The sequence below is a fragment of the Erythrolamprus reginae genome, chromosome 4 (genome assembly GCF_031021105.1).
Source record: "Erythrolamprus reginae isolate rEryReg1 chromosome 4, rEryReg1.hap1, whole genome shotgun sequence".
NCBI classification, from domain to species: domain Eukaryota; kingdom Metazoa; phylum Chordata; class Lepidosauria; order Squamata; family Dipsadidae; genus Erythrolamprus; species Erythrolamprus reginae.
The window spans coordinates 54,872,077-54,894,977 of record NC_091953.1 but is presented as its reverse complement, the minus strand read 5'-3'; the positions used below and the strand labels follow the sequence as shown (position 1 = coordinate 54,894,977).

Sequence of the window (22,901 nt, the reverse complement as noted above, 5' to 3'; positions counted from 1 at the left end):
TTTAATAAACTAATAGAAATAGGGAGGGATATGCCATTGGTATTTATTCTTAAAGGAAAGATATCATGGTTGGTGTTAGATAGGTGAGTACTTGAATTGACAGAAATTAGCAGAGGCCTGAGTTTTTAAACAGGGGACTTTTATTCTGGCATTTTCAGTACCACTCTAGCTCAACTTAAATAGAACAGCGAACAGACTTCTGAAAGCTCCTTTTATAGTGTGGCTGTCAGACAGCCAACTGTTCAAAGCATCAGCCTTCCTGGCCGGTCATAAATTGAGGACTTTGCATTTCTGGTGGGGTTGTAAGTTGAGGACTTAATAGTTGGCTTGGCCTTCTTGTAAGAAAAGTTAACTATAATGCATTTTGCAACAATATCAATGAGGAAAAAGACATCCCAAAATACAATTTGAGTGGATATACAAAATAGATTCAGGAAGGAGTGGTGATGAAAGACAATGCTTACTGGAATGGAAGGATAATCTAATTACCAAGATTGTTGACAAATCTTCAGCTCAGAAATGTAGGAATTAAGTCGGGAAGGCAAAGGTGGGAAAATGAGCTAAGAAGAACAAGAGAAGCAAAGTCCAGCAAGATTTTCTTCAAATATACTATCAGCAAGAAGAAAACAAATGAGGTAGTGAGATCATTGCTTACTTCAAATGGAAACATCTTAACAGAGCACCAAGAGAAAGCAGAAGAATTCAATTCCTTTCCCTCCCCTTTCTCTTTACAAATGGAACATGGGAAGGCGCAAGTCAGTAAAAATGTGACAAGAAAAATTATAATTTGAATGTGTTCAAAACATTAGGTCCTGAGGAAACCTAATGTTTCAGTCTGTCAATTATCTTTAGGGAAAATTGAGAAATGCCAGGAAATTGAAAACAGGAAATGTGATTCCTTTCTTAAAGAAAGGGGAAACAACCAACAACAGGAAGTTTAATATTTGGAAAGTTTTTAAGAAGCTTCTGGACAGCCACATCTTGAGGATAATTTAATTGATTTCTCTATAGGTCACAGATAGTTGTAGTAATGACGTTCCACCATTCTTTAATTCTCTGGTGGTTTTTATTATTAGGTATCATAATGCCAGATAAATGGTAGATCTGTCTTTTCTGAATGGGATTACATTTCTCCAAAGAAGGAAGTACTCATTTGGGAGGTGCTTATAAACTCATTTTTTATTATTATCAAGACTGAATCAATAGCCAAGAGTGTCTTTTATTAATTTTAGTTGATAAAGTAACTATATTCTTTTCTAGAATAAATTAACTTTAAACCTTGTACACACATTGGTAATCTCTAAGAATGTCTGTGGCAAGGTAGTTCACATTAACCTGCATTTTAATGGAATTCGTGAACTTCAGTTGGGATAAAAAAGTAGGTCTTGGATAAATTTGGATAAGCTCTTTCTATGAAAATTGTCATACTTATTAAAATAATCTAAGTGATTCAACTATAGTTGGTAAAGGTTTGTCTGGTGGTGACATGAAATGAAATTTCCTTGTTAAAACATAGTTTTTTAAAAATATTTAAAATTTTAAAGTTACTTTATTCCCGAAGGAAATGAAAAGCTTAAGTTTTATTACCTTTTTAAAAAGTTTATAACTACATAGTTCTGAACAGTTGTGTTTAAAAATATTATATTAATTTCTTTTTTACTGTTTTATTGTATGGATTTAATTTGCTTTTATCACAAACGTAAAACGGATTCTGAAGCATACTAAGGCATGTACATATATAACAGTTCATTTTATAGATTGTGCATTATATTTTCTTTATTTGAAGGACACAGAAAACAGAGTGCAGAGGCAAGAAAGGAGAGGAAAGAAGTGAGTACTTCTTTTATAGATATTGTAACTACAATCTCTAAAATATGGAAGGTTGAACTTAGTTTGAAGTTCGGCCTTGTTGAGCTTTTAAAATCATGAATGGAAATGATTTTTAAATCATCCAAGACTTTCATTTTTATATAAATAAATTACTTACCAGCCAAGGCTAGGATATATTCCTGATATCTTTTCCCTATTCTATTTGTGGCTGTACAGTTGTAATGTCCAAAATCAATGTCTGATGTGGGAGCAATCTTTATAGAAAGGAGAGGGAGAAAGAGAGAAGAAGAGGGAGGAGGAAGTTAGGGGGTGGAGAATGAAATATGCATAAGTTTTTATGTAAAATTGACAAATCTGAATAACTGTACATATAATCTCTAAATATAATCCATAATTTTTTTCATGTGATCAGCAACATTTATAAACATTACTAGAATTGTTTGAATTGATACAGATGGGAGCTCATAGATGTGATAGAATGGTATCTGAACCTAAATGATAACTGGTAAAATATTTGCCAATTTTTTTTAGTAAATAATAGGAATATATGTATGATAATGGGGGTGGGGGAGTATCTTGAACAAAGAAAATACAAAGTTATCACTGAAAACTTACCTCTAATATCAATTTGTTTTCAGTGCTATGAGTCTTTAAATGAGTTGTATTTTCTACAGGCAAAACCAATTTTCCTCTTCTCCACTGAATAGATGCTGTTGGATTAGACAGAACATCGCAACTTATGTTGATGGGATTTCCTTCCCAAGAATAATAAATTGTTTGATTTGACACAAAGATTGGAGCATCTGCAACACATATTTATAAAAACATATTATTGTTTTGCCTTAATTTAAAGATACATTGATTGGTTTAGATTTATCAAAATAGCCTTCCCTGACCCCCAGAGGCCCTCTGGAGGCCTGAAACAGCCCATTTTCCAACTTCTGGCGGGCCCAGTAGGCCCATTTTTCGCCCTCCCCAGGCTGCAGGTCTTCTCTGGAGTCTGGGCAGGGCAAAAATGTCTTTCCCCACCCCCCGGAGACTCTCTGGAAGTTTAAAATGCCCTCCCAGAGCCTCCAGATAGCCAAAAATCGGCTGGCCAGCACACACATGCACATTGGAGCAGAGCTAGGCCAGTGGCTTGTATGCCAGCAGATATGATTCAGTGTGTCACCTGTGGCACCTGTGCCATATGTTTGCCATCATTGTATTAATACATAAGATTATTTATTTGACTCATACACACCAAATCATAACAAGGCAGGCTCATTTATATTTTTCAGGACTACTTTTTCTATACCATGTTGACTGTTAAATGAAATAAAAAGTAAAATAAAATAATCAGAAGAATAAAAACAAAAGCAACCCAGAAGGAACATACACAGAGATAGAATACAGATTGTGATAATTTTCTCTATCTAGTATGAGTTGAATTCATCCTAGAACCAAACTTTTTCGGTCCTTCTACAGGAAACATTTGAAATAAAAGAAGTCAACTAAGATGATGACTATGTGCTTACAGTCATATTCCAAAATAAATAATAATGATAAGGCTAAATTTGTTTTTACTTAAGTATTGTTTAAAGGCTGTTTATAAGTTTGAAAAGCTATTTTGGAAAAAATATATAACATAGGATAATATAGGATTTTAACATTTAAATTAGGTGGAAACAATGTCCATGAACAGACTTCCTTATATCTGTTCTGTTCAATCGTGATGACTTGCTAGAGGGATAGTGAACAAAAAAGTATTAATTCCACTGACTTTTCTCTATAGATTTTTTCCTTCCCCAAACTTCTAAAATTTGAAAAGAAAATGAAATAAAAGTACAAAATTATGTATTAACACCTGAAGTTGATCTTCTTAATCCTGATGTAAGATATCTAAATATGCTTAAATCCAATAAATAAAATAAATAGCTTAAGTGATTGAATTAAATGTACTACACTGAAGCAACAACTTTAGCAACGAATTGAATTATTATAATTTTGGCATATAAGTCACTATTATGACAGTTAAATTGCAGTGTTGTCATGGATTCTAATATGACAAATAGTTCAAAATGAGTACAAAATAAGCAAGGTCAAAATAGAAATAGATAGTACATAATCATAGTTACAACAATAATATATAGTACTGTTTATTTCTAGGCCACATATTGGAAAATAGAGGGAGGAAGGGGAGCAGTAATATTTAGTATCCTCACTCTTAATCAGGAGATGAAAACCATATTTTGAACTAGTTATACTTTCAAGATAATCTATTCTCAATTCAAAGAATGAATTACCAAAATTAATCCATTCTATCCGGGAAAATTAATAGCTAATAACTGTGAATATGATCACTTAGATGGCTAAACCCAATACCGAATATATATTCTTTCCATTTAATTTATTTTTATTTATTTATTTGTTTTGTCAAGTATATATTGGTGGTATACAAAGATATAACAATATTTACATAATGATACTAGTAAAAGAGACAGAGAATGGAAGGCACTCTGGTGCACTTATGCACGCCCCTTACTGACCTCTTAGGAATCAGGTGAGGTCAACAGTGGAGAGTCTAAGGCAGTGATGGCAAACCTTTTCTTTTCTCGGGTGCCAAAAGTGTGTATGTGTGTGCTATCATGCATGCGCGAATGCCCCACCCATAATTTAATGCCTGAAGACAGCAAAAATGGCTCTCCTGTGAAGGCCCTCTGGAGGCCTGAAACAGCCCATGTCCCAATCTCTGGTGGGCCCGGTAGGCCTGTTTTTCACCCTCCCCAGGCTTCAGAGGCTTCTCTGGAGCCTGGGAAGGACAAAAATGTCCTGCCCCATTCTCCCGGAAACTCTCTAGAAGCTGAAAATGCCCTCCCAGAGCCTCTGGGCGAGCTGAAAATCAGCTGGCTGGCATGCACATTCATATTGGGGTAATGGCTCGCATGCCAGCAGATATGGCTCCGTGTGCCACATGTGGCATCCATGCCATAGGTTCGCCATGGCATGGATGCCACATAAGGATAAAGTTTTGGGGCTTAGGTAATGAGTCTGGTAGTGAGTTCCATGCATTAACTACTCGATTACTAAAGTTGTATTTCCTGCAGTCGGGTTTAGAGCGGTTTACTTTAAGTTTGTATCTGTTGTGTGCTCGTGTGTTGTTGTGGTTGAAGCTAAAGTAGTTGTTGACAGGAATGACATAGCATGACATAGCAGATGATTTTATGGGCTATGCTTAGGTCATGTTTAAAGTGATATAGTTCTAAACTTACTAAACCTAGGATTGTAAGGATTGTAAGTCTAGTAGTGTAGGGTATTCTGTTGCGAGTGAAGGAGTGGAGGGCTCTTGTAGTAAAGTATCTTTGAACATTTTCTAGAGTGTTTATGTTCCAGACTGAGCTGTGTTCACAGACTGGTCTGGTGAAAGTTTCGTAAGCTCTGGTTAATAGTGTGAGATTACCTTCGTATTATTGCATCAAGTTGACAAGACTTTTATTTTATCTTAATAAAATATGAAGGGCAATATGAGATTAAAGCTATGTATTATAGTGATTAAGGCACATGAGTTGTTTGTAAATATAATAAAGTTGGTATTCAAATAAATAAATAAGACTTGGAATGCTAGTTTACAGATACCAAACTTAGAATAATTTACTGAGCAGAATCATACACCTGTATCCAGTACTAATTTCTGGATTTGGTAACTTTCAAGGGAACAAAATCATAGAGAACAATCTGTTCATAAAAGTAGAATAGTGTAAGAAGAAAATATACAGTAACATAAGAAGAAAAATACCTTCAAATCAAGATGAACTGAAATTGAAAATGATGCCCACCAGGCAGCCGTTGTACTTACCGTTCGCTACCAGTGTTCTCTCCTGGACCGTTGTGGGCACATGTGCATCCGGCAGGCACACGCATACCCGCAAAATCTCATGAGAGGATGCTCTTGCACGCCAGATTTTGCAGTGGGTTTTTTTGCTTCTGCACATGTGCGCAGAGGAATTGGTAATTTCTTCTGCGCATGTGTGCAAAGAAATCGCCAAGAATCGGTGAAATCTTGTATGCAAGAGCATCCTCGCATGAGATTTTGCTTATTGCACATGCGCAGAAGCCAAATTTCATGCAGGCACATTGACTCATGCTTCAGAGGCATGGAGATGCATGCACATCTCAATTTACCAGAACCCCGATTCCAGCCGTACTGGGTGCAAACCACTACTGATGCCCTCAAACCCAAAAACTCTATTCAATGGTACATATTTGAATTTTGCCAATATACTGTACTTCTTAAATGCAGAGCTCCAAGATAGGTACAAAATGCTTGGAGTGATCTGACCAATATTGACTAGAAAGGAACAACAGTTATTATTTTTTATTGATTTTGATATTATGTTTCTGTCGATACAACAATTATTGCATTTGCTTTTTTCCCCAGCTACATCTTGTTTCAACTATAATCTATAAGACATTTGGATAATTTTTCCACTATGCTATCGCCATAAGGTTTCTCTCATCACTTGAATTTTCACAACCACTTAATTTTGAAATTATTTGGGTGATTTCTCCCACTTATCTATCTCATTTATAATGTCAGTTATAAATCTAAATTTTCTATGTCAGTTTAATCATGTCAGTTAAAATATGCTGAACAGCAGTGGATATCTCACAAAAACTTGGTGTGGAAACAAGCACATCTCTCAAGTTGATGCAGAACCACTGATGTCATACTTGTTGGGTTAAACTCTTCAACTGTCTATACATCTATCTAATTACATACTAGTAGAACCATCATTTTGACATTTTCCCACTACAATTTACTGGATTGTCACCATTTCCCTTGTTAATTAGTAACTCTATCAAAAAGTATAACATCTGCTTGACATAATATATTTTTCATAAATTAATTCATGCTGTTTTCTCCAAACAACACATACTTTTCTAATGTTCAGAATTTGCTACCCAATTTAATATTTAATCTAATATTAAATTAGTTCACCATTCTGTAATTACTTTAACCCAATGTCCCCATTTTTTCAAATAAGAATATTTGCCTCCTAGCATTGAGTTCATCTTCCATGATTTTTCAAAAAGTTTGGATAACATCTGTAAACTCTCAATTTTTGCATTAATATTAACAAAAAGGATTCTAAATAGCTAAATATTCTAAATAGCTAAATATTCTAAATAGCTCTCCAAATTTTATTTTCAGTAATATATTTCACCCTATTTTCTGGTCTCTTGTTTGCCTCTCTTGCAAGGTTCAGTTTAAAGCCAACAGTCACAGAGGTGGGTTCCACTTACCTTCAGCACCGATTCTCATCATGTTCATGCAATTAATTTACATAGTGCTGCAGAAGAATCTTTATAAGGGGACAATATACTCGTCTACATTAAAACCATGAACGACCACATACCCCTGATCTGCCAAGTATTGGAAAAAACTTCTGGCAGCCAACCTGTATGTCAAGCTATCAAAATGAGAATTCCATCAAACATATCTAGACTATCTGAGCTAATGTGTGTCATATGAGGGCATAGAGATGGACCCAATCAAAGTACAAGCTGTCCTAGACTGGCAACCCCCTTGCACCTGCAGACAACTACAAAGCTTCCTATGGTTCCCAAACATCTACAGGCAATTCTTCCCCTCCTTTGCAAAGATTGCTCACCCATGATGGACCTTCTAAGGACAGGGAACTCAGGAATTAATCCCCATCTGGGACAACACCTACAGTGGAACCTAACCTGCCAAAAGGCATTTGAAAAACTGAAAGAACTGTTTGCAAAGAAACCAGAGCTGAAGTATCCTGACCCCAAACAACCCTTTGTCATCCAAGCAGATATCAGTGACATGGCAATGGGAGTAGTGCTACTCCAAAGAAATAGCTAAGTAAACCTACAACCTTGCACCTCCACCTTCTGCAAACTCATGAACACAGAGAGACGATGGCCCACAGGGGAAATCTGATCTGGCACCACATGCTGGAAGGAGGACAGATACTATTTGAAGCCTGGGTTAACCACAAAAATCTGGAGGCCCTTAGGACCCTGAGAAAACAAGTCTGCTGGGCTAAATATTTCAACCAGTTCAACTTCCTGCTAAAGCACATTCCAGGGAGGATGAACTTTCTAGCTGATGCCCTCTCCTGCCTGCCCAAGTAGAAATGCAAATGAGAGGAGGTGGTAGATACCATTGTCCACCCTATTCAAATAACCATCCAGATAACCACCAGATGGCAATGCTGAGAGTGGTAAGACCAACCCGCACATGATCTAACCATGAAACTCAAATCTGAACTGCTAGCAGACCCATGGTTCCAAGACGACCAAAACATCTTGGCAAAAAAAGATGACCTAGCATGGAAGGGGATGGAACTCTATGTCCTAGAATCCTTATACACCCTACTCCTCCAGGGGAGTCACCAGGTTAAACTTGCAGGCTATTTTGGGTTCCTAAAGACTTTACATTTAGCACAGAGGCAATTATGGTGGTCTGGCATACAGAAAGATGTGGATAGTTATGTGAAAAGTTGCACCATCTGTGCTACAATGAAGAAATAACCAGAAAAACCCTCTAGACTGCTGCAAATGGTAGTAGAACCAATGAGACCATGGGAAGAAATTGTAATGAACTTTATAGTGGAGTTGCCAAAAACTGGGGGAAACACAATGATCTAGACTTATTCTTCAAGCAGGCACACTTCATACCTCCAGTGAACTACCTGCAGCCCAGCAGCTAGCTAAACTGTTCTTGAAGCACATCTACTGCCTGCATGGATTGCCACAGAGAATTATCTTGGACAGAGCAGTCCAGTTAACAGTTAAATTCTGGAGGGAGTTCCTGGGGTCAATTGGGTCATCCCAATTACAACTTTTCATTCAAGTACCAATCTTTGTGTCAACAGAAAGTGAGGGGAGCCGAATGTCAACTTGTAAAGCATTTCTGGTCTGCTGTTGAGTTGCCATAGGCGGGGGGGGGGGACTGGAGGAGTAGCCACAACTATAAGCAAATTCCACACATCATCATCATCATCATCATTATTAATTAGATTTGTATGCTGCGGTCACAGCAATAAAAAAATAGCTTCTGCGTATGCACAGGAGCAAAATCCAAGATGGCGTCTCCCATATAGAAACTGACAGAACAGTGTCCATGATATCATCGCCGAACTACTAACAGTTCTAAAGAACCGGTTAGAACCATTAAGAACCCACCTCTGTCTGATATATATAATGGCATTGAATTTTAGCAGCAGAAAGGATACATTTTTGTGGCACAACTTTTTTTTAAAAAAATAAAGAACATCCATTTTTCCTTGAACAATATTTGCTTGTTTATTTTAAGCACAAAATCTTATTGAAATAAAATTTATCATGGCATTTTTGTTTTAGGTTTAGAAAAGCCTCCCATTTGCTTCTACAGCTTTTGGTGACTGGTCACATCACTGTTTAAATGTAAATCTATAAATATAGGTAGTCCTCAAGTTATAACAGCATGTTTGTTGACTGTTCCAAGTAACAATGGCATTGAAACATGTGATTTATGAACATTTTTCCACACTTACGACTGTATGTGGCCTTGTAGTCATGTGAGCAAAATTCAGATGTTTGGTATATGACTCATATTTATGACCATTGCAGTGGTTTGGAGTTATGGGATCACCTTTTGTGATCTTCTGACAAAGATAATATGGAAGTCAGATTCACTTAACAGTTGTAACAACTGCAGTGATTCACGTAATAACTGTGCCAAGAAAGATAGTAAAATCAGCAAAATTCACTTAAAATCTCACCTAACAGCAGAAATGTTGGGCTCAATTGTGGTTGTATATTGAGGACTGCCTGTAGAACACAAGCTGTAAAGTCCTTTGTTATCATTGTATTTAGAGGAAATTAAAAAAAATCTAACTTACATTCAATATCAAGATACATGCTCTTTTGATGCCCTCCAATTCTACTTGCAGCTTCACAGTCATATCTCCCCAAATCTGTCAATTTCACATCTTTAATGTGTAGTGATGATCTTCCATATTGTCCTTTGACTTCTATTCGACCATCTGGACTCTATTTGTAGAAAAAACGTTAAGATTAACAATTGTAGAATTGTTACATGATACTTTTTAAAAAAATTCTTTGTAATACACACATAATGCATAAACTAGGTATTAGTAAAAAGGAAATCCTGTAGACGGGGGGGGGATTGCCTATTGGACTTAAAGTATCAACCGGACCTTATGTAAATTATGTCCTTTGTTACATATTATGCTTATGTCAATTTTAGTAGAATTGATTTTTACATATGACACTATATTTTTGCCATGTATCACAAATTCATATGCCATCTACCAATATGCTTTACATGGAACAATGACAACATTTAATTATTTATATATATTTTATTATACAAATTAAAAACAATATTTTATTAAAGAACACTTTTCTGATTATATGTAATAGAATACTTAGTATTATTTTTAAAAAGTCTGGTAAATTACAAGGCATTCACAAATGTAATTAGTATGTCTAGATAGAAAGTCAATATTGGACATTTTTAACAGAAACAGTTCTGTACATTTGAATCAGGGGTAGGCTGCTGCCTGGATGGGGGGAATGCAGTGGGGTAGCAAAAATGGAGCTCCACCCCAGAGCACCCAATTTGCACTAAAAGATGTTGAAAGAAAATGCAAGGCCTCCTGCACAAGCCACGCCCACAGTGTGGTAGTAAAAATTTTGGTAGCCCTTCACTGATTTTAATATAGCCACTATATATGATTAGAAATCCACTACATAAGAATTATTGTCTATATATCGTTACTTGGCATATTAAGGATAAAGTTTTATCAAATTACAATTATAGAATTGATTGGGTCAAATGCAATTAACCTAGTTTATAATATAGTATACCATTAAAAGAGTATACCATTAAAAGAGCCAGGGTGGCGCAGCAAGTAGAGTGCTGGCCACTGAAGCTGACTGTAGATCTGTAGGTCAGCTGTTCAAATCTCATCACCAGCTCAAGATTGACTCAGCCTTCCATCCTTCCGAGGTGGGTAAAATGAGGACCCGGATTGTGTGGGCAATATGCTAGCTCTGTTAAAAAGTGCTATTGCTAACATGTTGTAAGCCACCCTGAGTCTAAGTAGAAGGGCGGCATAAAAATCGAATAAATGAATGAATGAATGAATGAATGAATGAATGAATGAATGAATGAAATGATTTTTTAAACAAAACATGTTTGTTTGTCTACTTCAGCAGCTTTATAGACTGAAAACATTTACCAGTACAAATTACAAAGCCATATCAATTCCATTACAAATGATCCTCATTTAACAACTTCAAGGACAGAGAACTCCATCACTAACCAGAATGATCATTAAGTGAGAATTTATACGACCATGACAGACTTACAACCTCAGCTGCTGTGGACAATAAGTGAAACATCATGTGATCCAGCTTGGTATAATAAAGATCCAAAACCCGTTGTTTATTTAGGTTTGAAATGAAACAAAATCCAGACAAAGTAAACACTGTAAGATTGTTATTAATTGCCCTTTCTCTCCCCTCATTTTAGAAACTACAGTGAAAAATTCCACTGATCTATCCACTACCTATCATTCTAGCCGTTTCTCTTGCTTCCCTGTCTTTCATTAGTAGCCATTTTTATTTTTTGCTAACCGTTAAACCGTTTCTTTCCAGAACAAAATATACCATTCTATTCTATGTACAGATTAAACTGCCTGAAAGATTCAGCCACAGAACAACTTGAAACTGGCTAGTCAATAGACAAAATTATTTGTGCACATAAAATTCTGAACATCCCTGGGTAGAAAAAGACAAGTATATAAAACTTTGATAGATTGACTACATAATAATAGTTAATGCAATTTTATAAGCACTGTAATTACAGTATGGAATCAGTTCTACAATTGATTACCTGCCATCAGGTCAGTAACTTACAATATCTTCCAGAAAGCCACCTTACATATTTATAGCTAAAAGATTCAGCAAATGCACTCTATTGTTATCTATGGCATTTTATAATTGTATGCAATTGCATGCAATTATTATTCTGATTTCTCTACACATTTTCTTAAACATACAATAGATATAATGTTAATTGTCAAGTAAGTTTAGATTCTAGTCTTTAAACATGGATATCAGTGCAATTCTTCTACTGCAATGTATCAAATTTGTAAGAAAAAAATAAATTTCTACATAAGTATATCAAATTAAAAATATTGGTAACCAAAGATCTCATTACCCAATCCCCTACATATTGATGGGAATGTTTGCAAAATAACATTCCTATTTGGTTCCTTCCAAAAGAAGTTGGAATTATGGAATCATTTTATTAAAACATTTCATTCTGGAAGTAACTCCTTTTATCATTGCATAGTTATTTCTGCTGTGAACTCTATACCGGCAATAATATCTATAAATGAATTTCCAAATTGGTTGTTCTGTTTTTTATAAAATTAATGTATTGTAAGAAAATATTGTCTGGAAAAAGTTATTAGTGTCTTCATAATAGTATTGGTGGACCTCAGAGCGTAGAAATATATGGATTGCCCACCACTAATCAACAGCAAAGACATATAGAAAATTCTGTTTTGATCTCTAGTGGTTTTCTGGATTTTACCATTTAGATTTAGAATAGGCGGCAAACAAATAATATATACATTTCCAAGAATATAAAAGATATACTCTATCTTCTTTCAGAGTTTTAGTCAAAATTTCTGACCCTAATAAGAAAAGTCACTTCCTTCCAGTAATTTTAATTTTTCCATTTCAGTAATAATTTCAATTGAAAATACATTTCATACACTTCTAGTCTATTGAAATATGCCTAATTTTGTAACTCAATCAAAGCAATGAATGTCCTTCCATCATCATATATTCAGTAGGAAGATTTTTCATTTTGACTGCAACATAAGTTCAAGAAGTAATTACTTTTTCCTTCTGCTCCAATATAATCCACAGCAGATTCCAATGTAACTATATTATTTACTCCACCAATAGGAATTAGTAGGAAATTACTGTATTTTTCAGAGTATAAGACACACCTTTTAACACCCAAAAGAGAGTATAAATGTGGGTGCATCTTATACACTGAATGTAGCTCCACCCAATCACCCCAACCCTTTGATATCTGCCTCCCAGCAATTTACCTCTTTGCAGTAAGCAGTCTAGAGCCTCATTAGCACAAGCCACTGATTACATGCCTTCCGACCCTCAGCTGATTGATTGAAGCTGCAGAAAAGCCCACATGATAAAATGAAAATGAAAGTAAAGCTGCATGGAGGAAAATTTCTTGCAAGGAGGTGCAAGGCAGAATTTTATTTTCTAGTGCTAATCAGACTGAAACTGGCTGTTTATTGTTAGCTGCATGGAGGTAAGTCAATAACTATAAATGACTATAGAATGTTCAAATTATTAGACTTTTATTTTAAAGACTATTTTATTATTGTTCTAGACAACTTAACATAATGAAGAAGCTTTTTAAAGTAAATGCTTGATCTGAAGAGGCCAAGTGCTATTGTATCTTCTTTTAAATAGTAGAGAATAACTATACTTCCAGAAAGCCACATCAATTTTAACAGGATCTGTAAAAGTATAATCTGAAATGTAGCAGTCGTCCTGTTTAATATTAAGATAAGGCAGCTGAGTTAAACCCTGACTTAGTGATGTGTGGAATACATTCTTTTAAATAATTGGGAGGAGTTAGTGTGACTATATTTAAGAAAACTTGCTGACATTAATATACTGCCATAATGTACATTACTCCAATTCTTTGGGTCAGACACTCATTCATTCATTCATTCATTCATTCATTCATTCATTCATTCATTTATTTGATTTGTATGACTCGGGGCAGCTCACAACAGTAGTAAAAACAATATAGCAGTGGACCAAATCTAATATTAAAAAACATATAAAACCAAACAGCACATTCATATCAAACATAAAACAAAGTATAAAAAGCCTGGGGGAAAGGTGTCTCAACTTCCCCATGCCTGGCGGTGTAAGTGAGTCTTGAGTAGTTTATGAAAGACAGGGAGGGTGGGGGCAGTTCTAATCTCTGGGGGAGTTGGTTCCAGAGGGTCAGGGCCGCCACAGAGAAGGCTCTTCCCATGGGGCCTGCCAAATGACACTGTTTAGTTGACGGGACCTGGAGAAGGCCAACTCTGTGGGACCTTATCGGTTGCTGGGATTCGTGCGGTAGCAGGCGGTTCTGGAGGTACTCTGGTCCAATGCTATGTAGGGCTTTAAAGGTCATGACCAACACTTTGAATTGTGACTGGAAACTGATCAGCAGCCAATGCAAGTCACGGAGTGTTGAAGAAACGTGGGCGAATCTTGGAAGCCCCACGATGGCTCTCGCGGCTGCGTTCTGCACGATCTGAAGTTTCCGAACACTTTTCAAAGGTAGCCCCATGTAGAGAGCGTTGCAGTAATCAAACCTCGAGGTGATGAGGGCATGAGCGACTGTGAGCAATGACTCCCTGTCCAAATAGGGCCGCAACTAGTGCACCAGGCGAACCTGGGCACCAGTTGCACCAGGCGAACCTGGGCACCAGTTGCACCAGGCGAACCTGGGCACCATGCACAAAAATACACAGAAAACAGTGTACATCTTCTGTGCTGTTTTCTGGTTGTTGGGAGGCAAATTGCTGGGAGATAGAAGCAATTTTCCCCCCTTGTTTTCTTCTCCCAAAAGGTGCCTAAGGTGCGTCTTATACTCCGGTGCATCTTATACTCTGAAAAATATGGTATATTATTCCTATGCAAGAACAAACGTATTGCAATAGAAACAACATTTAGTCATGAGAAACATCAAGTAAAATATGCTAGTATTTGATTTTTTATTTTTTTAAAAAGTTCTTTACTTATTTGTCATAACATTTTCAAATACATTTCTTTTGGCTTAGATCTAGAGAATGCCATGTGTCACCAACCATAATGACAGAAAATAAATTTCTATTATGTGCAATACTGCCATTTCTCAAATGTAAGTTGCAAATCATAAGATTGGTAGCTTTGTGGTACTTATAACACCCTCCAAATAAATATTCATTAACAAAAGTAAAATAATTTAATATCTCAAAGGTTGCTATTAAATATAGATGGTACGAGAGCCAAAGCAATATGATGCCCTAGATAAAAATAAACATTTTTAATCACTGGTACTATTTAGTTCAACCACTTTTTCCATAAGATGTATCAGAGCTGTCTCTGGAAGTCAAGTAAATGTTATACTTATGCATCCAGGAGAATTTGTATTGCTGGATTTTAAAATAAAAGTGAATCCTTAACAAGTATATTTTCATTGTCTTTGTAACCTATCGGTTTGTCAAGAAATATACTATTTGATGAATTAGTACCCATGGGACAGATGAATAAATAAGTACTGTTACTTATAAATTACTCAGGCTTCAATATCATAAAGAAGAAGCTAGTTCTTCAGTAGCAGAAAAGCAATGGAAATAGAAAATGCTATCTGAACTGAAGGCATTATTAAAATTCCAGTGGTTGTAACAATTGGTCAAGATTTCCTAGGATGAAAAGCTACCTTTGATGAGTAAGGGCTGTCATTCACAACAGCCACAAATGTGGAGAAGCTGATGGAAGCTTCCTTCTGGGATATGGATGAAACATTCACAATATTCCCCACATTCTTCAGGTAAATGCATTCTATCCATGCACCTGTTGGAAACAGCAGAAAATTCCAGAGTATTGCCACGTGTATATTCCTTATTGTCTAATGATTCAGTCATATTAAACTTCACCTTGTATTTGAAACATGTGGCTATGTTTTCAATGGAATACCTTAAATCAAATCTATAAGTCACTTAATTTCTCACATAAATGCAAATTATTGTAACATTTTATAATTTTCTAAATGAGCTGGTATAATTTTCCATCCATAGAGAAAACAATTATTTGTTGCAATCCATTTAAGAAGTGTATAATATTAAATCATTGTAAAAAGATTGTTCAATTGTTGTTGCTTTGGCTTTCTGTCCATCTTTATAACTAGCAGCTAATTTCAAAGATTGGAAAATGAGAATGACTTTTTGGATGCACCAAAAATCGCTTAATAATTATCCATTATACACCAATATAATAATACATTTTTAAGAATGTAATATATGATTTAAGAAATGGTAGCAATATGAATATGATTAATTACTACTTTATGCTGGTGTTTTCATGCAATATACAGTATTTTGGTAGGTTATACAAAGAGGTGACACAGGGCATTGTACATACCAAAACCAATATTATTTCTTCTGTTCTTGTAAGAGGCAGGATTGGTGCACCTGTAATTATAGGAAGGTTAAAGGGGGGGTGGGGTGATAAAGCTAAGGGACTCTTTAAATACTTTTAATAATAAATTAGACTAGAAAAAAATGTCTAGAAATGTTTGAATAATATAAACTATCAATACTATTTATCTTGAATAATAACTAGCCAAAAACAAGATTGAAAAAATGCCTTTATTCAATTTAAATTTGTAAATTCTAGCCAGAAGGGGGAAAAATTAAATTATTTCAGGTCATTACTGAACAAGTCATTCCTCCACTATAGAGTTATATACATTTATATACATATACATACAGAAGTTATATATTGTATGTATCCACGGTATTTTGTTTGGGAGAAAGGGAAAAAAACCCACCAGAATCCCATTCTGGTCTTCATTTTTCTTCTCTTAACTTAACATTTCATAACTACAAGTACTGTTTTTCAATCACTCCTGACAATACCCTTTTATCCATTGTTATTGTTTTTCATCGAGAGATTTTTGTATTGAATGAATACTATATATTGTTTGTGGATATTGTACATGGATATTACCAAAATGTCTCTAAAAAAACTATCTTTAACTTTTTTACAACATCAGAATGTTGTATTGCACATTAACCTCATGGATTCATTCCCCTCCCCTTAATCCTAAAGCAATTCACGGCATGGTTCTTTCAAATTCATATGTAACATTTAAATGTTTTGAGCAAACTGCTAATTATTTCTAAAAGAGATATTACGATTTTTATATTTGCCTTGCATATTTGAGCAGAGTTATTGTTGGGATCAAACCATATTGTCATGTACAGAAGCTCTCAAAAGAATCAGAAGAAATGAAGAATTTCTACAGACAACCTTTTTTTAAAAAAACTCCATGTTTCTTAAAACTATATACTAGTTGTGAGAGAGAGCCAGTTTAATATAGGAGACTGTGAATTATAGTCCCACCTTAGGCACAAAACCAGCTAGGTGTCCTTGAACAAGTCATTTTCTCTCATCCATAGGAAAGAGGCAATAGCACTTCTTTGAAGGGGTGGAAGCCTTGCCAAGAAAATTGCAAGGACTTGTCAATAATTCAATATAATTGAACAGGAGAAAAGGAGGGGGAGAGAGAGAGAGAGAGAGAGAGAGAGAGAGAGAAGTGCAGTTTATTGTTGTGACTGGTCCATGTCCGGCTCAGCTGGTCACGGATTTCAAGGACCAGGAGATGGGTGCATATTGGTATCCTAGGCCACTGTTCTTGTCACCTGAGTCTGAGAGTGAGAGTGATGTGGAGGATCAACTAGAGACTGTAGCACCCTCAGTTAGGGTAGGGACTGAGTCAGAGGAAGAAGATGAATTAGAGGATGAGCCCACGTTAAATGCCAGAGTGAGGAGAATGATGTCCAGACAAGAGTATCTGAAAAGAAGGGATTCTTGGTGTTAGTAGCTCTAGGGAAAACTTGGCCATGCCTTGTCACTATATAAGGGACAGTCTGGGGCTAAGTCAGTGTGGTCAACAACATTTGTAAAAATCATGGCCGTGTGTGAACTGGAGCTGAGAGAGCATTTTCTGATTCCAGAGCACTTTCATCTATGCAATCATCACGGTCTGCAAAGCCCCTGTGAACTGTAAGTCTGGTTAAACTGCCAGAATCACTTCAAAGACATACAGTATCTTAATGACTCCCAGACTGGACTGTTCTTATCTCCAAGTCATTCCTCCAGGAATGCAGCCAAAATGAACTACTTTAGAGTTAAGCTTTTTTTTCCCCTGAACATTTTTAATCAATGTATTTAATCAATGCATTTTTTATCTAATCATTTTTGAGCATGTGTGGCTTTTTATTCTAATCATTGACCAGTCCAGACAGAATACTCATGACACAAGAGCAAATATTATGTTACTTTCTAAAACACCAGTATATATAATCATGAAATTTTAAAATATAAGCTAGCCAATACAAAATCATTTCTTTAATTCTATTTTGTGTAGCTTGTATTTCCTAAATATAGGTTCGTATCATGCCTCATCTAGTAACACTGGAGTTGCTAAAAATAACAGCTGCAATGTAAAGCATTTTAATACAGAATTATTTCTATTTATACTTTCAGTTTATATTTACTCTTCAAAGATAAAGCATGTGATATTTTTAAATCTATATTTGTTTCTGTTCATTCATTTTGCATATGCAAGAACTGCTTCCTAAGCAAAAGGTGCTGAAGCATTTTAAAGTCCAGAACTATAAGATAATATTCAGAAGGCAAGCAGACAGCTTCCCAATTTACTGAGCTATAAAGAAAAAGATGAAATAAAATCAAACTTTTAAAATTCTGCCATTATAGTTAACTTCAAAAATAATTTTAGCCTTCCTATGGAGTTCATTTTCCAATCTAGTCTATTTGGAACTGATATATAAAGTCAAGATAATGGAAAATAATTGTTTATTCTGTGTTAATCAGACTTTATTTTAAACACAGCATTTATTTTAAATATTCTGGTCAGCTAGAGAAACCAGATAGTTTCCAATTAGATGTTTAGTGGCAAGTCATTACAGTACAATGTACAGAAAGCCAACTTTTGAGGAAAACGTAAAGAATGTAGTATGTTTACAGTAGAGATAACTGGGTTAAGATCTGAGGACTGTAGTCAAATATCTGAAGGACATAGATACATTTTATATTGCCCAAGGGGACAGGACTACTTTCAGTTGGCAAAGACTGGAAGGAAAGAGATCCTGACCAGACTGCCTTATGAAGTAGTATGTTCTTTCATTAGTAGTATTAGCTTTTTGAGCTAACCTGAATCAAGAAATATACTAAACAAGGGTATTGGAACTCTACTTTATTATCATGGGTATATTTGCAAATCTTGAAAATAAGACAAAACTTCTCTTTCTATTCTTTTATATGAAAGAGAATCAAGCAGGACAACTTTGTATTTTCTCACACCTTTCTCTTTATCCTTTTTAGCCTAGCTGATATGTGTGTAACAATTTCTTCTTCAAAGTTATCTACATATTCCTGTATAACTTTATACATTCTAAATGTGTCAGTTGAGCCAAAATATTGCATAACTGCTTAATATTTGATATTTTAAAACTTAGTGTTTTCATGGCTGCTTAGACAATTACTTTTCTATATTCTACTCTGTCCTATTCAGGCCATAATTGTTCATGTAAAATGCTGAATGGGTGAGTGATTTAAACCCAAACTATCTCAATTTAGTTTAATGGCTTGGATGTAACATTATGTTAATGGTATGCCTCATAAAGTGAAGAAGATAACTCCTTCTCAGTCATTTCAAGCCAAGAGCTACTCTCCAGCTAGTGAGGAATAAAATATTGAACTTTAGATATATGTCATAGAGGAGTCAACTTTGCCTACCCCTGCCCTAATCAGACCTCACCTGGAGTATTGCATTCAGTTCTGGTCACCACACTTCAAAAGAGACATAGAAACTCTGGAAAAGGTACAGAAAAGAGCAACCAAAATGATAAGGGGACTAGAAACCAAGACATACGAAGAGAGGTTGCAGGAACTGGGCATGGATAATTTAGGGAAAAGAAGGGTCAGGGAAGACATGATAGCAGTATAGAGGTACTTAAGGGGTTGCCACAGAGAGGAGGGGGGGTCACACTATTTTCCAGGGCGCCAGTGGGTCAGATGAGGAACAACGGATGGAAGCTGACCATGGAGAGATTCCTGAAATTCTTTGATTAGACAACTTGCAACTCCGTCGTCTCCGTTCTGACTTAACTATAGTTCATAAAATCATACACCAAAATGTTCTACCTGTTAACAACTACTTCACCTTCAACCGCAACAGCACACGAGCACAGAATCAATTTAAACTAAATGTCAACCTCTCCAAACGAGACTGCAAAAAATACGACTTCAGCAACAGAGTAATCAATGCCTGGAAAGCACTACCTGACTCTGTGGTTTCTACTTCTAACCCCAAAACCTTTAACCTCAGATTATCTACAATCATCCTCTCCCCCTTTCTAAGAGGTCTGTAAGGAGTGTGCATAAGCACACCATTGTGCCTGTCGTCCCTTTCCTATTGTCTTCTATCGCTACTTCTATCATTATCAAAATCTTAGATAGAGATGAAGGAGTGATAGCTCTCTTCACAAGTGATGATAGACAGTATTTAGAGATATGATGGTAGGATTACAAAATATTAGCAAAATTATTTATTTACTGTTTAAAATAATAACATATTTTCACCATTATACTACAGTTGAAAGATTCCAAATAATGGGAAAACATAATGAAGAAAGTATTAAAATCTACAATACAATTAATGATTTCATCCTATACAAACTTCTCAGAACTAAGTGAAAACATCGGACTTTGTTCAACTAAGAAAATGGTATGGATTTGATAGAGCATATACAAAGGATTCAATATATTATTGAACATTGCAGTGAATACCAACTATCTCTTTGCCTGGCATTCATTGACTTTCAAAAAGCTTTGACTCTGCTAAATTGAGTGTTAGAACATAAGGTCTAAAGTTTAAGAGTGAAAGAATCCTAGATTAACATACAGAAATGCTACAGCTACCACATACATAAATGAAAAGATTGCCACCATTAATATATAAAAATTCAAAAATATTATTAGCAAGTTTGCAAACATATTCAGATAGCTGAACTGGTCTAAAGGAGCAATAAAGATCAACCAATTATGTGTGTGCAACATTGTTCTTTTTGCCAACAATTTGGAAACCTTCAAAGATGAATAATCTTCAAAAATATATAAAAATGACAATGATAAGTTTTCAGACTTGAAAATAACTTCAAGAAGACAAAAGTCATGTTTATAAGTACCAGAAAAAGTCAACAGCTACACTGCATCTACCCTGCATTAAAGATCACCATGGTGACTAATATAATACTGGATGTAATTAACAAATTATTAATTAGGTAAAAAATAAGAGCATTTGGGATTTCCTAGAGAATTCATTTTAATGCAATGCCAGGCAAAAAAACAAAAGTAATGAAAACAGTAAAAGTAAATTAATAAATGTAATAAAATATGACCAACCAAAAAATTATACTATCACAGAATACAGATAAAAAGAAACTAATAGATAAATAATGCTGAGCTTCATAAAAATTGCTAGGAACTAATAAGATTAAATATGATTTCACATTTCCTGTTAAAAATATATGTAGTATCTTTCCTCTAACCACCAGCTGTGGCATGAGATTATAGTCCAACTATTTATATAGTAATTATATATTTTCTGAATGATCAATGTGGTGACCTAGTGGTCAAAATACTTGCCTCCCATTCAGAAGTTGAGAGTTCATTCCTAAATAATGGCAGATGTTTCTCTCCTAGGGCACAAAGAAAAAATATCTGCTCCCTAAGTATTATAAAAAGGAGCTTTATGTATGTTATGAACAGGGATGGCCTCCAAGCCAGATTGGACCCACCGCCATGGCTGTTGAGTGCTAGCAGGGCCAGTGCAATTTTGCTTCTGCACCTGTGGAGGTAGCAAAATCGTTCATGGAGCCACGGGTGCGCCCAAGTTTTAGCATGCGTGGAAGCAAAAATCCTCACCAAAACATGGGTGCACCTGCGGCTCTGTGTGTGATTTTGCTACCTACACAGGTGCAGAAGCAAAATCGTGCTAGCCCTTCTAGCACTCACAAGCCACAGCGGTGAGCCCAATTTAGCGTTCCGGCTGGAAGCCCATCCCTGGTGAAACAAACAAAATAACTGTAACATCACCTTATAGTTAAACTGAAATTGTTCTGTCTTCCAAAACAGAAAAGATGAAGATTTAAGACAACATTAACTTCCTAACTAAATGAAAAGTTAAAATAAAACTGTTTTGAGGGAATTGGAGTGTGATATGACAAATATCCTGAGGAAAGCATCTAAGTCTAAAATAATTGCTCATATGAAGCCTTTTCATAAACATTAACATTTATAATAGTTCCACTACCTCTTTAGCACCTAAGTCAAAGATAAATTCAAATCTACAATAGCAATACAAACAATTGTTCCAGGGTATACCAAGTATACCACCAGATTATAAGAACTAAATTGAATCGAAGATGAAAGTGAAAAAATTGGATTGCACCTACAAAAAACAAAGATAATGACAACTGCAGAGAATACATAGATCAGGGTTTAGGGTGCAGATCAACAATGACACAATTGAAACAATACAGATATTCAACTTCCTTGGTTCCAAAACTGACCAATGTGGTGACTACAGCCCTGAGATCAGAAGGCACATAAGATTTGGAAGAACTGTAGTGTCTGGCATCAATAACATCTTGAAGAGTAAAAATATCAGCTCCCAACCAAATACAAATTAGTCAACAATAATTCAATTGCCTCTTATGGCTGTAAAATTTAGACTTTGAAAAAGGTAGATAGGAGAAGGGTGGATAGGACACAATTATTATGCAGCTCATAGACTCCAAAAAATGGCAGAATCAAGTCATAGACCAAGTCCTAGACCAAAAATATCACTCAAAGCCAAGATTGTCAAGCAAAGTCTATCATGTTTTGGCCATGTCATGTACGCCAAGTCACATGTTGGGAGTGATCAGCAGAAAGAGGAGAAAGAGACATCTTAGTACCTGTTGGCTGTAAAGGATGACACAGGGATAATAATGGAGGATCTGAAGGATGAGATGGAGCAACATGGAAAGTGCCAAACCATAGAGTGGTCAAGAGCCAGATACAATTGAGTGGCTAGCAATGAAACATTGGTCAAATGTTGAATGACCCACCTTCCCATGCATATGCACACATACAAACAGACACTATTA

At 35.6% G+C, this 22,901-nt stretch overlaps 1 protein-coding gene across 1 annotated transcript in view; it reads right to left on the bottom strand.

The window, feature by feature from the left end:
- The window catches only part of NCAM2 (neural cell adhesion molecule 2), a 237,640-nt gene that overhangs the window by 72,616 nt on the left and 142,123 nt on the right, over positions 1–22,901 (bottom strand). The window contains exons 9-11 of the mRNA XM_070751764.1: positions 9,726–9,876; positions 2,446–2,633; positions 1,988–2,084 (exon numbers count right to left, since the gene is read on the bottom strand). Of these exons, the coding sequence (XP_070607865.1) occupies positions 1,988–2,084; positions 2,446–2,633; positions 9,726–9,876 (436 nt within the window). The remainder of the gene's footprint in view (positions 1–1,987; positions 2,085–2,445; positions 2,634–9,725; positions 9,877–22,901) is intronic.